Genomic DNA, 16117 nt, shown 5'->3' on the forward strand with positions numbered 1-16117 from the left:
CTTTTTTGGAACACGAGAAGGAATAATCCCCTGTTTAAGTCCCCATGAGATGGATTTGTCTATTACTTGCCACTGAACACACTCCTAATACATCCTTCAAATATTTCCCCATTTCTGGGCCACACATGACTCCACAATAGGAATATAGGAACCATACTTCTTGCTTTTCCAGGTGTGAAGCCACAGGCTGCTGTGCCGTCCCACTGGAGGACAGGCTTATCCTGCTGATGCAATTCTCACTTCACAGTGAGAGAAGCCCAGTTTGTTCATTCCTCCCTTTCTGGAACAAATTCAGTCATCATCGCTAGCCGAAGACAATAAAAAGTGTTGCTCCAGGGTCCTGGATCCCACCTGGATCCTGTTCGGCTCTTCTGCTTTGAATTCCCATGCCTCTAATTTGCTCTGACCTCGGCTCCTCTCTGCACAGAAATCCTGTGACCCACTAAGTCAGGAAGGAGAGTCATTTGTTTCCAGAATATCAACAGAACCAAAACTCCCCAAAGGTCTTTCAGCTGCCCCTCATTTATCCCTTCCCTACAGAGTGGCTGTTCTCACTTCCCATTTGGGGCCACAGGGTGAGCCTTACTTCCTGCTCGTTGCTGAAGGATGAACTGAACGAATCTCAAAATGCTTCACCAGGAAAGCTAAGTATTTGAGCAACAACTCATGGCAGAACAAGGCCAAGGTAGACACTGTGGGTGCTTTGCCCATGTCCCCTCATTGTTCACTAAGAACACGGGTGACATGGTGGCCACAGACGTGTGCTCAGTCTGTATGCAGGACAAGCCCAGAGACCCAGAGAGCTCACGCCCCCGAAAGACCGCTCCCTCTCTCCTTAGGCGGGGTAACTAACAGTTAGCTAACTAATGGATAGCTCACAGATAACTAGTAGTAGAGGGGTGTGTTCTACTCAGCCTCTCGAAGCTCTCCGGAGAGATTAAGCCGGCACTAGTTGCCCACAACACTGACCGGCTGGATTAGGCATCACAGGGATTTTTAGGAAGCTAGCATAATCAACAGGAGGCCAGTGGGGAGGCTTGGAGAAATGGGCAGTAACAATGCAGCTAGACCTACCCCCACTGCAATCTGGAATCATCCCTTCCTGTTTGAAAGACTCTGTTTTCAAGTTCCTGGTTGGGGGTTGGAGGCACGTGACTGGTTGAGGTTGAATCACATGCTCTGATCACCAAGAAGCAGGGAGAGGAAGCCTCCCCACTTCCTGCAACCTTCAACTTGTAAGTGCTGTGGGGTCCCATCATTTTGCGGAACTAGATACAAAGGGGGCTCCCCCCCAGATTGGAAGAGGAGGTTGGATGTTGGGTACCCAACTATCAAGAGCAAATGTTCTCTACAGCTAACTAACTGCTCTATGGAACTGGGCCTGGAGAAATAGTAATAATTATTATTATCATTGTAATTACAGTTATTAGTGTTATAATAGCTAATACCATTGTGCACTTATCTGGTGCCAGTTTCTAAGTGCATTACGTGTGTTATCTCATTGAATGCTATCTTTTGAAGTAGGTACAATTATTCCCATCTCATAGATGAGGAAACTGAGGCCCAAAGGAGCACCTTATCCCTTCCTTTTTCTTCAAATTATCCATTCATAAACCCAGCCCACCACCCAGACATGACCTCATTAAACCTTTCAAACAACTCTACATTGGAGGGGGTGTTATTACTTCTGTTTTCCAGATGAGGAAGCTAAGATTCAGGAAGGCCCAATCCCTTGCCTAAGATCACACAGCTGGGAGTTGGTGGAACTGGGTTTTGAATCTGGTCAGACTCCAAAGCCCGTGGTCCTCCCCAACACGAACACAGACTGGCCGCCCCTCATCCCGAGCTGTCTGTACAAGAAGCAACTGCACTGCAAAGCAACGTGGCGACTTGAATGCTGTGCTACCCAAGCACCTGTCAATGTGGAACTCACATCTGAAGCCATCATACGGCAGACACACTGCTCCCGAGAAGTCACCCAGAGTTGTGCCTTCATTTCTGCTGTCCTGGTGAATATATTCTACCTCTGTGAGAGAAAGCCTCTCCAGTGAATTTCCTGAATATCACCGAGTAAAACCATCTCAAATGGATCTTCCACATTTCATGAAGATCTGTCCATATGCTTTGCTATGATGTAACCAGAATTTTTTATTTATGAAGAGATGCATAATAATATGTGACACCTATTTTCTCCATCTTCCTCAACAGGCCCGCCACCTCACCCTCTCAATAAAAAATTTTGTAAAGGAGAAGAAAAAGACCCAGGAGACCAAGCTCTTCCCCCAGTGAGACCCAACAGCCCATCATATCTCTGGCACAGATGGTAGGAACTACCAAATGTTTTCTGCCTTTCTTTCTTGGCCAAACTTCCTGAAAGGGAGCAAGTCAGGCTTGCCTGCTTTCTTTTCTTCTAAAAGATCTCTCCACCACCAAGATTTCATGCATCTACAACCTCCCTATGGACAAGGCTATAAAAGTCATTCTTTTCCTCCTAATTACAAAGCCCCAAAGCCCTGGAGATTTTCTTCTCTCTTCTGCTGCAATTGACATAGCTGCCTAAAGCTTGCCTTCTTCCTAACTTCCTGTCCACCGCATCTCCTATTTCCTTCCCTGGGCTTCTTCCTCCCTCGGATCCCTAAGTACGGGTGCTTCTCTGACCCTGTGCTCCTGTTATGCTTACTGGGCTCCGTCATTTTCTAGCTTTGACCAGCCTCTTGTGGACAATGGTCAGACCTCAGCAGGCCAGTTACACTTTAACCGTATGTCCCTCTGCCTGCTAAACAACATTTCCATTTTGATGTCTTGCAGGAACAGGCTGAAGTAAGTTCTCACTAGAAGCACCCTGAGCCCGTGCAATGGCACCACCATTACACCAGTCAATAGTTAGTTGATTGTCATGTTCTGGAATGTTGTTTATTCCCAGGGAAACACCTCTTAAATGCATCCTTTCTTCCCTATTTCCATTATCAGCCCCAATCATCCCAGATGTGGAATCATCTCAATTCTAGGACTTAGTCCATCACAGTCAGGAATCCTCCCCCTCCTCACTTTTCTTCTCCTTATTTCCCTCTTCCTAACTGTATTTTATTAAACCCCTCCTAGATACTAAGAATTATCCCGCTTCATCTTCACTTCGGCCCAGTGAGGTAAGTATTAATATGAACCTAATTTAACATATGACTAAAGAAGGATTAGGGAGAGTAAACCATTTGCCCAAAGTCACACACACAACTTCTGAGCTGCAGAGCTGGGACTGGAGCCCACATCTCCAAAGCAGTGTCTTATTTTACAGGGAAGAGTTAAGTTCTGGTTCTGAAGTCAGTGCACAAGGGAAAAATTGCATATACTCGAAAAAAACTTTAAATCACCCATAAAGTATAATATAAACAGTTTTGTGCAAGGAAGTCTGGACAATAAGTGTGCATAATGTGTAGTTTTATGGGATAAAAAAGAATATGAATAGTATGCTACCTGTGACAGATATTGTTAGTTGTCCCAACAGCCATTTCCCTCTCTCATCTTTCCTACAGGCAGAGCCTCATAAAATGGCAAAAATGTCAGACACTCATGTTTCTGCTCTGCCCTGAAGCTAGAAATTGTCATGTGACCCAGAAATGGCCAATAAGATAGAAAGGGAAGTCTGCTGGGGACGTCTGGGAAAGATTTTTCCTCCTAGATAAAAGAGTAAAGTCTCCAGTGACAGTTTTCTCTCCCAGCCATTACTTTCTTGCTTTTGGATGAGGCTGTGAGAGGAGGAGAAGTGGCAGCCGTTTTGCAACTTTGAGGCAATAGAGGATGAGGTCGAAATTCAACCCACTGAAGCAGGTGGAGTGAAAGGTGGAAGGACATCACTGAGCCACTCAACTAATCCACTAATTTGTGAATTTTAAAGTCAGGTGACAAAAACCTCTGTTTAATGCTAATGCCTCTTCTAGACATGTCTTCTGTTACTTTCAGGAAAAGTAACAGACTGATGGACTGGGTTTTATGAAAAACACCTATCATGCTCATTCTTTGGCAAAAGCTCACTAAAAGGAATGGCAGGTAGAAATGACCTCACTATTTAATTATTATGTTCTTCTTTTTTCTGTTCATATGCGTGACAATTACATACCAATAAAAGATTTTGCATGAGTAAATTTGCACAGGATGCAATTCTGCTATACATTTTGCAGTTTCTGCTTTGAAAACATCCAGGGCTCTTTCTTGTCAGTCAAAATGCATCAGTCTAGTTTACAAAGACCTCCCTCCTGTCCACTCAATCTAGTAATTATTCTACTTAACATCCTTGGAATACCAACACGAAGCAAGTGAGTCGGCACCAGCCACTTATTACTGCCCGGAGCAGAACTTAAAGAGTCTGAGGTTTCTTTCCTGCCTGTCCCTGATGAGAGGCAGGAAAGAGTTTTGTGTCCTGAAATTCTATGAGCGGCCTTGAAATGTGTCTGTGAACAGGGAAAACAAAACAACCCATGGCCTGTGTCTCATTAGGACCACACACCACACACACAAAAATGCTTGCATCCTAAAACCACAGCTTCTTAGGACTGAAAGGACTCCTGGGTGTAAAGTATCTCATACTCTTTAGCCTATGATGCCTCTAAAAGAGGTATACATGCAGGTATTACACACTTAGAAAATACACTTCCACTGTCTGGTTTAGTGTGCAACCTGTACTCCCACTGTCTGGTTTAATGTGCAACCTGTACAACCGTACACAGCAGGCCTGACAACACACCCCTGGCTCAGACCCTCCCTCTCCCACACAAACCTGTTCATATCTGTGCCACCTTATTAGTGCACAGTAGCTAACAAAGCTGATGCCAAAGAGTTTTTGTTCATTCAGAGCCACAACACATAGGATACGGCGTAACTCCTGGGCTAGGACCACAGCCACGAGCAGACATATTCTGGCCATAGTACATGCAGTGGTTAAGCCAACAGACCCATCCACCCTCCAAACACTGCATCATCTCCCCAAGACCAGCCAACACACATGGGCGCTCAGGCAGTGGCTTCTCTGCCTCCAGACCAGCTACTGTGCAATGAAACTTCCCTCAGCACTGGAAGGTCACCATTGATCCACTCATTCAATCAGAAAACATTCACTGGTCATCTACAGTGTGCCAGGTACTATTCTAGGCACTGGGGAATATAACCCTGAGCAGAAGAAACCCAATCCCTGCCCTCATGGAGAGACTTGTGGAGGAGACAGACAAGAAATAAGTAAGTACAATATCTAGTTTGCCAGACAGTGGTAAATGCAAGCGGTAAATGTGAAGGGAGAGTAAACCATTTGCCCAAAGTCACACACACACCTTCTGAGCTGCAGAGCCGGGACTGGAGCCCACATCTCCAAAGCAGTGTCTTATTGGAAGGTTTGGGAAAGTGTTGCAATTATAGAGAAGAGGCCAGGAGACAGTGGAGTAAAGTCTGGAAGATGGACTGAGAAGGTATTTGGGAGAACAACATACCAGGCAAAGGGAATTGCAAGTGTAAAGGCTCTGGGATAGAAACTTACCTGACGTGTTCAAGGAACAGTGAGGAGCCTGGGGTAGCTGGAGTCAAGAGAGTGGGCGGGAGGCTGGGGGCCGACAGGAGCAGGTCATGCGGGTCCTTGTGAGCCACAGTGAAGACTCAGGCTTCAACATGGAGTGAGATGGGAATCATGGGAAGGATGTGAGCAGAAAAGTGATTTGATCTACTTTATGTGTTAAAAGGATCCTCCTGGCTGCTTGTGTTGATAACAGGCTGGGGCAGAGGGACAGCAGAAGCAGACAGACCAGGGCGGAGGGTGCTCCAACAACCCCATCGGGGGGTGGTGACGGCTCAGCCCAGGAGGGTGCAGGGACGCCGGGGAAGTGGTGAGATCCTCTGTGTACATTACAGACAGAAACTAGAGAATTTCCAGGACTGGCTCTGACGTGTGTGTGAGAGGGAGGGGTTAAGATTTTTGGCCAGACTCCCTGGAAGGATAGAGCTGCCACCAACAATCTAGGAAGACAGCAAGAGGGAACAGGAGGGTGCGTGGAGGTCAGTTTTGGACATCTTGAGTGTGAGATGCCAGGGGACTCCTCTCCAGGTGGCAACTTTGAGAGACCTCCAGGCTGTAGACATAAGTTTAGGGGACATCAGCATAGAAGGCATTTGACCCTCTGAGACTGGGTGAGATCAGCAAAGGGCTTGTTACAGCCAGAGAAGTCAAGAAAAGAAGGGCTTTCATTTTCCTAGCCTCCCACCCTCAAATCTCCGCTTTTCCCTTCTACTACACAACCCCACTGAAGATAAGGGCCTTTCGCCTCTGGGTCAGGCCTAGGTCCTGCCCGGAGAGAGGAGAGACTGTCCAGCTTTCACACAGCACAGCATCTCCGGGTTATAGAGCTCTCCCCAGCACCAGGCAAACAGTGTCTCGCGCTTGGCAGCCTCTGCCACGGCCCCAGGTACCCACTTGCTTCCTGTTTTGCTGAGATTTCCGCTGTCTGCCAGGCAGCTGCCTCCCTGCCCTGGCAAGAAGAGAGGAGTCATTAGCCCTGCAAACAGGAGAGGCCGTGGCCAGATGCCTCACTGGAGGTCGGCTGGCATCTGTCACAGCAATTCAAGAGGACAAGACTTCAATCAGCCCCCAAACCTGCAGAGAGATGGACTGTAAGGTCCTCTTCAGCCACACAAGGGAAAATGGCCAAGAACTCAGTACAGAACAATGTCACCTGGCCACCTGGCCATCTGGCCCTTGCTCAGTCCCTTCCCACTCAGTCAGGGGCCAAAGGAGAAGGAAGGATGCCTTTATAATAAAGAGCACCGAGCGCTGTCCAAGGTTCTGAAATTCCATCCCAGTGGGCTTCCAACTACTGCTGCTTGGAGTTAGTCTGGGATCCAAGCAAAGGACTTTAGTAGGTGATCCATGGAATTACAAAGGATAAACCAGAAAGCAAGATGTTGGTAAAGGGTGTGCTTATGAATGGGTTTCACTGTGAGCAATTGGGATTCAGTCCTGAGGAGGGCCTTTTGAAAGGTTGTAGATCATAACTCTTGAGTTTTCTCACTGAGCGACAGGGAAGCAAAGGCATTTACACAAGGATTCCTTCTCTCGCTGGGTAAGGACTGTTCCTGGAGGTGTTAAGCATCTGCCATGTGGGCTGCGATGCTGAGGAGGGCCCTCCAGCAGAGATGCAGAAAGACAAGAGCGCTGGAGATACAAGGAAGTTAGCTTGCGTGAGCACACTACCCACTGCAGGCAAATCCGGCAGTGAGCTGGATGCATACACAGTGGGGTCTTGGCAGCATCTACCACACAACCACAGAGGAATTTGTTAGAGACTTTTCCTCTTTTCAGTTCACCAACTCGGACTGATGAGGCACTCAGAAAGGTCTAGGGGCTCAGTTCACAGTGTCTGCCACATTCACTGCCTCTTTGAGTCCCTACCACGGCCCGAGAAGGTGGACACTACCCTGAACTCCTGCAGAGGCGGAAACTATCATGACTCCCCTTTTTCCCAGGTGAGAAAACCAAGGTTGAGAGAGATTAACTCTCTTTTTTGAGTTCAGTGCTGGCAGAGATCTCTCTGACTCTGAAGCCTAGGTCTCAACCACTGGGCTATCCCAATCTCCCATTTCTAGAACTATCTTCTGCCCATTTTTTCCTGCTATAGTGGAGCCCAAGATGAAAACTCTACCCAACCAGGCTTCCAACAATTGCTCCTTGGCATTATTTTGGGATCCAAGAAATGGAGTTTTAGGAAGCAATCCATGGAATGACAAGGGATGAAGCAGAAAATGAGATATAGTAAAGGGTGCACTAATGGATGGGTTGCCTTCTGAGCAACTGGAATTCAATTCTGATTTTTCTGGAAAACTTGATATTAAGGAGATGGCATAGGACTCAAGAAAATGGACTCTGGTCCAGATCTGCCTGAGCCCAAATCCTGAATCTACCACTTATGAGGTGGGTGACACTGGGCAAATTATGTAAGCTTTGAGCTTCCATTTCTTAATCTGTAAAATGGGGATAATTGTACTTAATTCAGAGAGCTGTAAGGATTAACTGAACATACACACATGCATAGTGTATCAGGCTGCAAATGACTTATGAGTTCTAGTTTGTTGATGTTGTCACTGTGTTGAAAACAAGCCTTATGTTCATACTGGACTGAATCTTTGAATTTAACTTGGACCCAGGGTCATCCTAGTTTTAAGGCAGCTGAGATCTTGATCCACCCTTTTACTAGCTGTGACATCCCTTGCAAATAGCGTAACCTCTCTGAGCCTCAGATTAATCTCTACAACAGGCTTGTGAAACTGAAAGGTGATCACACACATAAAATCGTTAATAGAGTGCTAGCACACAGTAGGTGCTCAATAAATGATGAGAATAAGGCAGCCAACATCCTTATTGCCACCATCACTGTTATTACAAGATGGAGATACTACCTTCCACTGCTTGGAAGTGAGGCAGTTCCCAGTAGAACACAGTTCAGCAAACATCATGGCAACCACATGCTTTAAACAGTAAAAAGATTGATGCCCTCTCAGTGATAAAATTCTCTGAATGATAAAAAGCATGTTGCCACAGTGAAGAATCCTTCTGGTACCAAGGGTGACTGAACCACGGGGGAGAAATGAGTGCCGAGAGACATTAAAATAAAGTGCAGCTGGTATTTATAGGCATGGTTAGTTGGTCTTGTGAGTTAGAATGCTGGTTGTGTTTTGTTGTTGTGTTTAGAATGCTGTTTATATCTGCAGGCACTTCAAAATAGCTACATGGGAGGTGAAGGAAGGAGGAAAAGGGTAACTACATGTGTTTGTTCAGTGAATCAAGAAGGAAGAGAGCATAAGAGGTATATGACTCTGGTCAAATCATTTGCCCCCCCTACCCAGCCCTTAGTATCTTCAACTATATATGAAAAAAGGGTGGGGGCAGCAGGATTACTCTCTGAGGCTCTTTCTGTTTCTCTGGAAAAGGGCCACAAGCTAGGTACTTGGGGGACAGGAGGAATAAAGAGAAGGCAAGGCTCTGATGGCAGAACCTGAGGGCTGGCAGTAGTCATGACCACTCTTAGTGCCCCCAAACCAGGGTTCTAGGCTTCTTGACATGAACATACTGATTCTGGAAGATTCCTGGTTTGCCACCATCTCAGTGTGACTTTGGACAAATTACTCAGCCTCTCTGTGTCTTAACTCCCTTGTGAGTGAAATAAATGGGTTAGACCTGCCAGGAGTCCACTGAGCCCTAAAACTCAATGATGCTATGAAACCAAATCCAATGTCTTCCCTGCTGGACCTTGAGTACTTGGGTCATCAGCCCTCAACAAAACTGCCCAAAGCCTGGGGCACTTCATAGGACCTTATAGAAGGAATCTTTGCTTTTACAGTCACAAAATGTGTGAGTTGGCAAGGACGCAGAGCTCATCTGTCCTATGACTTTTCTGATGTCAGGACACCTGTCATAGCCTGTTTCGGCTATTTGACACTCTCTCTCAGTGTAACAGTCCCCATCTTCTTAAACAATTTAGTCAATTTCCCAGAACACTCTGATTATCAGAAGTGTTACCACTTTCCAGCTCAGCGCCATTTTACGGAGTACCTACTAGATGCCAGGCACACTGCTAAGCCTGTAAATACAAAACAATTGCCTTCATCCCTACCCTGGTAATATTCGTAGTTTCTTTTCTCAACATGCATAATGGTATTAGTTGACCTCCTAGATATTTATATATATTTGAGCATTACAGTGAAAGCTCTGCCATCGGAGAAATATAGCCAAGCTTCTGAAATCTTCCTCTTACACATCTCAATTTAATGACCAGACCTTCAAATGCAATGGAAGCATGCTTTAAAGGGATTTGATAAAATTACAAAATCGGAGCATCTCTGGGCCTTAAGCCATGCAGAGCAAACGGAATTCCACGGGTAAGATCTTTTCTGCCAAACGGCCACACGAAGAAGGCAAAACTTTGGTAATCCATGAAAAATGAATGATGTTTTAATGCTGTGTTTTGCTCAGAACAGAAGACAATGAGTTCATCAGGAAGTGTTCATTAAAGTCATCTTTGTCTCACCAGAGTCATTGATGTCAAATTAATACATATGAGTCTCCTCCCCCTGGAACACGGAATTAAGGATTTACCGCATGCGACCATCAGTGGCATTTTGAGGAGAAGCCTAGGCTTGCAAGGCTTTGAGTCTGCTCTCCCTGTTCTCAGTTTACAACCCAACAGGAGACTAAACAGCCCCTTGGAATCTGAAGTAATGAAATTTGAGCTACGCGCCTGATGTGGAGGAGACAAAACCACTAGACCAGGAGAAAGGATGTTAGCAGCTGGAGGAGTTAAGAGCAAAACCAGCTAAAGGAGAGTCAGAAAAATAAAGACGGAAAGGAAGAGATAAGCGCGCGACCGAATGGTGGTTCCTCATAGGATCAGGATCCGCTGAGAACCTAATGAAAACTACAGACCAGAGTAATAGACACACACACACAATTTTTGCAAGCAATTTCCAAGGGCTTGTGAATCCCATTAATCCCAGCTAAGGCCTTTGATCTTTGGGACCTATCTGCCCCACATAAAGAATTTGTCCTGGAAAGCCTCATCAGATGTCAGGCAGCTAGACCAGAGGCCACCTGATTGTAACCAAGGGGCAGATATGAACACCGAAGCGGCCAACCCATCGATCAGATGGCTGCCTTTCCACTCTCTGAGACTTGCAATGGGCCCAGCAGTAGTTGGGCTTCCCTAGGTGTTCCAAGAACCATGTTATATTAAAAACCAGGGGTTTTTAAGGCTCCTTCTGCCAGCAAGGTCAAGCCAGTCTCTGCCAGCAAAAGTCAGCCCCCAGGGAGCAAAAACTGGCACAACTCCTTTGTAGAGCAATTTGGCAACATCTAGTGAGGCTGAGGAGGGGGAGAGCACACAACTCAGCAATTCTCCTCCTGGCTATGTGCCCTAGAGAAAGCCACTGGCAAGAATGAGGGGACGAATTGGTGCAAAATAGCCCAAAGCTGGAAACACCTCAAATGGATAAACACATGGTAGAATATTCACACCACAGAACACCATGCGGCAGTGGGAATGGAGTTGTCAGTAGTCTTGTTAATCAGATCCATCTCATATTCAGTGAAAAAGGCAGGTTGTAGAAGACGACATGTATAGAGCAACTTAAAGCATGCAAAAACAGCACCATTTATATTTCCTATATAGTCAGGTAGTCAAAATGTAAAACAGGTGGTAAAGCATATTTCTGTATTCTTACATAAAGGTGTGACATATACATAGGAATGTCCAACACAACACAAAATTCAGGGAAGTGCTCCTGGATGGGGAAGAGGAAGCAATGAAGCCAAAGAAATGCACGCAGAGGTCTCACGGTGTATGGAAAGGCTTCACTTTGATGGCAGATTGTTGCCTCATCTCCCACCCTCACCCCTCTTCCACTGCCTTCCTCCTTCCCTCTGCTCCAGCCACTCTGGCCTCCTCTCTGCTCATCAAACAGGCTGCCTCAGGGCCTTTGCACTTGCTGCTCCCTCTGCTGGGCACTCTTGTCCTCCAGCCAGCCTCTGGGCTCATTCACTCATGGCCTTTGGGTTTTCACTCAAATTATCACCTTCCCAACGAAATCTTCCTTGGTTTCTGGCCCTCTGGCCCATCATAAATCCCAATCAATAAACCATAGTTGAAAGGTGAACGGGTATACATTTCCCACCAAGGACCTTGTATAAGGTAACACTAGCTGCTATAACAAACAAGCAAAAGAACTAGGTAATGTCTTCAACACAGCGGAAGTTCGTCCCTTACTCACTGAAAGCCCAGATCGATTCCTCATTGGTGGGCTTCTTTCATCCAAATGGAGCCTGAGGCCCTGGGCCCCTGCTACACTGTGCTCTAATTGTAGGCACCCAGCCCATCCTCTCCCTGATTTATTATTTTTGCTCTGTAGCCCTCACCACCATGTAACACACCAGATATTTCACTCATTCATTCATTTTCTCTTTCTTTCCCACTTGAATATGAGTTCTGCAAAAGGGGGTTCCTGTTATTTTCTTCACTGCTGTGTCCCAGAACCTGGTGCATAGTAGGTACACAATGAATATTCACTGAATGAATATTTGCATATATTGGTATTTGTTATATTATTATTCTCTATTTCTTTTTGAATGTCTGAGTATTTTTATTATCTGTTTTTAACAACAAAGTCAGCTATTAGGCTATTTCACAGACGAGTATCCTAGTAAGCTAAGAGAAAAGTGCCCATCGCCATAACACGTCCCTGGAATGTGCCGATGCCTCATCAGTAGTGGTCCCTTGGTGAACACCCAAGCCATTACAGCTAGCCTAGAGTCCTCATGACAGGTCACTCACATCTGAATGCTTCTATGGAAGTGGCCCAATATGACAGCTCCCCTGCGAGAAGCAACATCGCTCTGGAACAACGAATGTGTCCCTCGCCTTAACAGTGGGAGCCCAGCCAACACAGCAGGGGTGCTAAGACTCTGGACATCGGCCAAGAGCGACAGAACCAGTAGCAGCCAGAGAGTCTAGAGGAGAAATATGATCCTGCAGAAGAGAACTGTGAGGATGGCCTCTCAAGAATTGGGGTCTTGCAAGAGAAAAGCCAGTCAGCTCAGAAAGGCACAGGAAGCAGAAATCAGCACAAAACAGTAATGTCATGCCTGCCTCTGATACAGCGCTTTGGGGTCCCTGACAGAGCCTAGCTGGCTACTCAGCAAATCCATTTCTCTTTCTTCCTAAGCACAGTCTGATGTTTCCCAGCTCCCCTTGCAGTGATGTGTGGCCATGTGACTGAATTCTAGCCAAAGGAATATGAAAGAAGAGGTGTGTGCCCATCAGGCAGCCCAAGTATCACCTTCCCTGCACACTGCTTTTCCGTGGTTTGACGCAGACCAGCATAAGGTTCTTGGAAGCTGTGGGTCACTAAATGGAGCCACAATGTAGCAAGGGCCTGGGTCTGTCAATCATTGTTTGGAGGAGAGAAGCCGGCCAATGAGGAACTGTTTTAGACACTCAATGAGCAAGAAACAAACTTCTCTTCTGTTGAAAACATGCCTTAAATGTTGTGGTTGTTGTTACAGCAGTGAGTGTTACTTCATGCAGAGCTCTTGGTGGACAGTGTGCACCATCCTTTCAACTATAGTTCACAGTATACAGATCTGAAAACTCCTTGAAGGTGCTGACTTGACCTTATCCAGACTGGTTTTCTCCACAGTCTCACCACAAACTGTTGCACCCAGAAGTCCTCAAGAATCATTTACCAACTTGAAATGAAAGCATCCCCAAGTGAGACAAAAGGGCGTGAGAGTTGACAGCTTGAGTTCTGGAATCACAACGTCTCAGATTCAAATCCCAGCACCACTAGCTGGGTGATCTCAGGCAAGTTCATCTCTGTGTTTCAGATTCCTCTGTGGTCACATGGGAATATTAATAATTCCTAATTCATTGGGTCATTGTGAGGATTAAATGAGAGGAGGCACAAAGAGCTCTTTGGAAGCAGTCAATTCTAATAAGCTATCATTCTAATTGTAACAGAAAGCATCCGCTGTAATACGCAGCCTAGATGTGGAGGTGGGGGGGTAAGAAGGCAGATGCTTGTTGGAGAACATGGAGATGCTCAGCCTTCCCAAGCCGAGCCCACCCCAACTATTACGTTTCCAAAGTCCTTGTAATTCAAGATGATGCTAAGAAACACGGCACACGTCACTTACCCTGTTAGCACCACCACGAAGTCCATCACATTCCAACCATTCCTCAAGTAAGAGCCTTTGTGGAAGGCAAACCCAAGGGCGATGATTTTAATGCCCGCCTCGAAACAAAAAATTCCAATGAAGTATGGTTCTGTGTCATCCTGGAAGGGACAGAGGTAAAGGTCAGGGTCTTGGGCCAGGCAGAGGGCGCCAGCTCACCCATAGATCTGCACCCACCTGCCCTCTCCTGACCCTCCAAGCCCCCACTGCCGCCTGCCCCATCCTGCCCGCACGCTCTTGCCTGAAGGCTTTTGCAAGAGAAACAGAAGAACAACAAAAATGCTCTCCTGCTTTCCTCTTAGCCAACCTCACACACCACTGGCCAAATAGAATTGCTTGTTTAGACCTGCACTGCCCCATAGAGCAGCTACTGGCCACATGTGCCTGTTTAAATTTAACAGAATTTCAATGGAGTAAAATGAAACATTCTTCTCTGCAGTCACCCCGGCCACCTTTCTAGTGGCTACACTGGACAGCGAAGATGTGGCACATTCCCATTACTGCAGAAACTTCTACTGGAAAGCTTTGCATGTTCCCTGGTCACACACACCACTCAAGGCCTTGGGGGCTGGATCCTATGCACCAACGTCACCCCCAAATCCGGCCCTCATGACGGTTCCCCGCTAGTATGCACATGTTGCTGAAGTACTGGGATAATACTTCCATACTTGCTGGCAAATGGCCAGTGCCCCGGCCCCTCACAGCACTTCCTGCTGCTTCTGGCTTCCAGCTGATGGTCTATAAAAACTGGAAATTAAACTCTAAGTCCCAATCCATCAGAGCCCCTCCATGGGTGTTTCCCCATCTGTTACGATTATGTCTGTCAAGCTTCAATCATTTGCATTCTGCTTCCACGAATTTTTGTGTATCAGCTTGCCATGGTGCTACTATTTGCTTACTATTCTTTCAATTGACTATTTATATTAGCTGCATCTTAAGCAAAAATAAAGTCTTAAAATTTTGGTTTGCTAAGCTATTAATATGATATGTATCATAATACATAACTATTTAAATCTTAAGACCGTCAGTACTTTGTGAATTAAGAATTAGTAGATTCTCACATCCCTCTTTCCCTGTCCTTGAGCTATCACAGCTGACTCTGAAAAGGTGACAGAAAAGGAGAGAGGTCTCCTTCATTGCACGGTCAGAATGCCAGTTGCTCTCTCTCTCCCATTCCCAGCAGGAAGCTGATGAATGACTTTGGGGGGATCAAGAAGGAGCTTAATACTGGTTTCGATTTCTGCAGTTTCACTAAATGAGCAACTCTGAATGTCCCCCAGACAGCCACGTATAGGAAACACAGGAGACAGGAGAACAAGTTAAACAATATCATAAGCAAGCAACCAGGCTAAAATCAGTATGTGGGATACTCCTTAGGGAAACTAGAGTTTCTACAAGAAGTTCAGGGTAGGAGGGAAAATGCTGCTTTAGATTCAAAGTCTTAAGTGACAATAAAATCTAGACCACGTTCGGACCTTTGTTCGAACAAGGTGTAAAATGCCATTTCTGAGACGGTCAAGGAAATTCAATTATTGGCTGGGTCTTAGATGCCTTCAAGGAGCCACTGAAGATTGTGTTGGGGGTAGAAATGTCACTGTGGTAACTTCAGAAAACACCCATATTTTTAGTAAAGCAGACTTCTGTAAGTATATGTTCTTCTAGGATTTGCCTGAAAATATTTTGGTCGTGAAAGACAAACCAAAGAAATAAAAAAGGCCAGAGGCAAGTGAGAGAAAATCTTGACCCTTGTTGAATCTGTGTGATGGGTTTGTGGTGGGGGCGTCACTGCAACCGATCTATTTCTGTGTCTGAGCAACATTTTTCACAAAAGCATTTTGTTTTGAATATGATGTTTCTATGGACAATGTGACCACTTATCACCCAGTGTCCTTTGGGTGGCACCTGGTCTGTCAGCTCTAGGGGGTGGACAGTGAGGGCATCCCTCTCCCCAGAGTACTGGTATTCATGACATTTAGGCTTCCCACATTGGGGGGCCCGTGATCCAGCTCTTGGCTCCAAGACTGAGGGCCCACTCCACCCTCCGCACCCGCTGCCACATCAGTGTGCCACTAAAGTGAAGGAGAGAGACCCCCAAGTGAGACGTCACTCACCAGTCGTTCAGACATTGGAGTCTTGTCATCATCAGGGAGGTGTTGCTCCAGGGCGAGGACGATGCAGTTTGCTATGATGGTGGCTAAAATCATATATTCAAAGGGAGTATTGAGGAATTAAGGAAAATCTTTCCAGCTTGTTTAGCTTCACAACAGAACAGAGCAGAAGGCAGCTTTCCCATACACCCTCTGTCCCATAGGGGTAGCTTTCTCCATTTTGTTACAACTGTTACAATTTGGTGTATATTCCGTGGGT

At 46.1% G+C, this 16117-nt stretch overlaps 1 protein-coding gene across 2 annotated transcripts in view; it reads right to left on the reverse strand.

Moving 5' to 3' along the window:
• CACNA1A (calcium voltage-gated channel subunit alpha1 A) overlaps window positions 1-16117 on the reverse strand; it is a 263531-nt gene that overhangs the window by 145019 nt on the left and 102395 nt on the right. For both annotated transcript variants that reach the window (XM_037022578.2, XM_073220074.1), the window contains exons 4-5: window positions 15862-15967; window positions 13712-13851 (exon numbers count right to left, since the gene is read on the reverse strand). In XM_037022578.2, coding sequence (XP_036878473.2) covers window positions 13712-13851; window positions 15862-15967 — 246 coding nt within the window. The remainder of the gene's footprint in view (window positions 1-13711; window positions 13852-15861; window positions 15968-16117) is intronic.

This window comes from Manis javanica, chromosome 13, assembly GCF_040802235.1.
Source record: "Manis javanica isolate MJ-LG chromosome 13, MJ_LKY, whole genome shotgun sequence".
Lineage (NCBI taxonomy): Eukaryota > Metazoa > Chordata > Mammalia > Pholidota > Manidae > Manis > Manis javanica.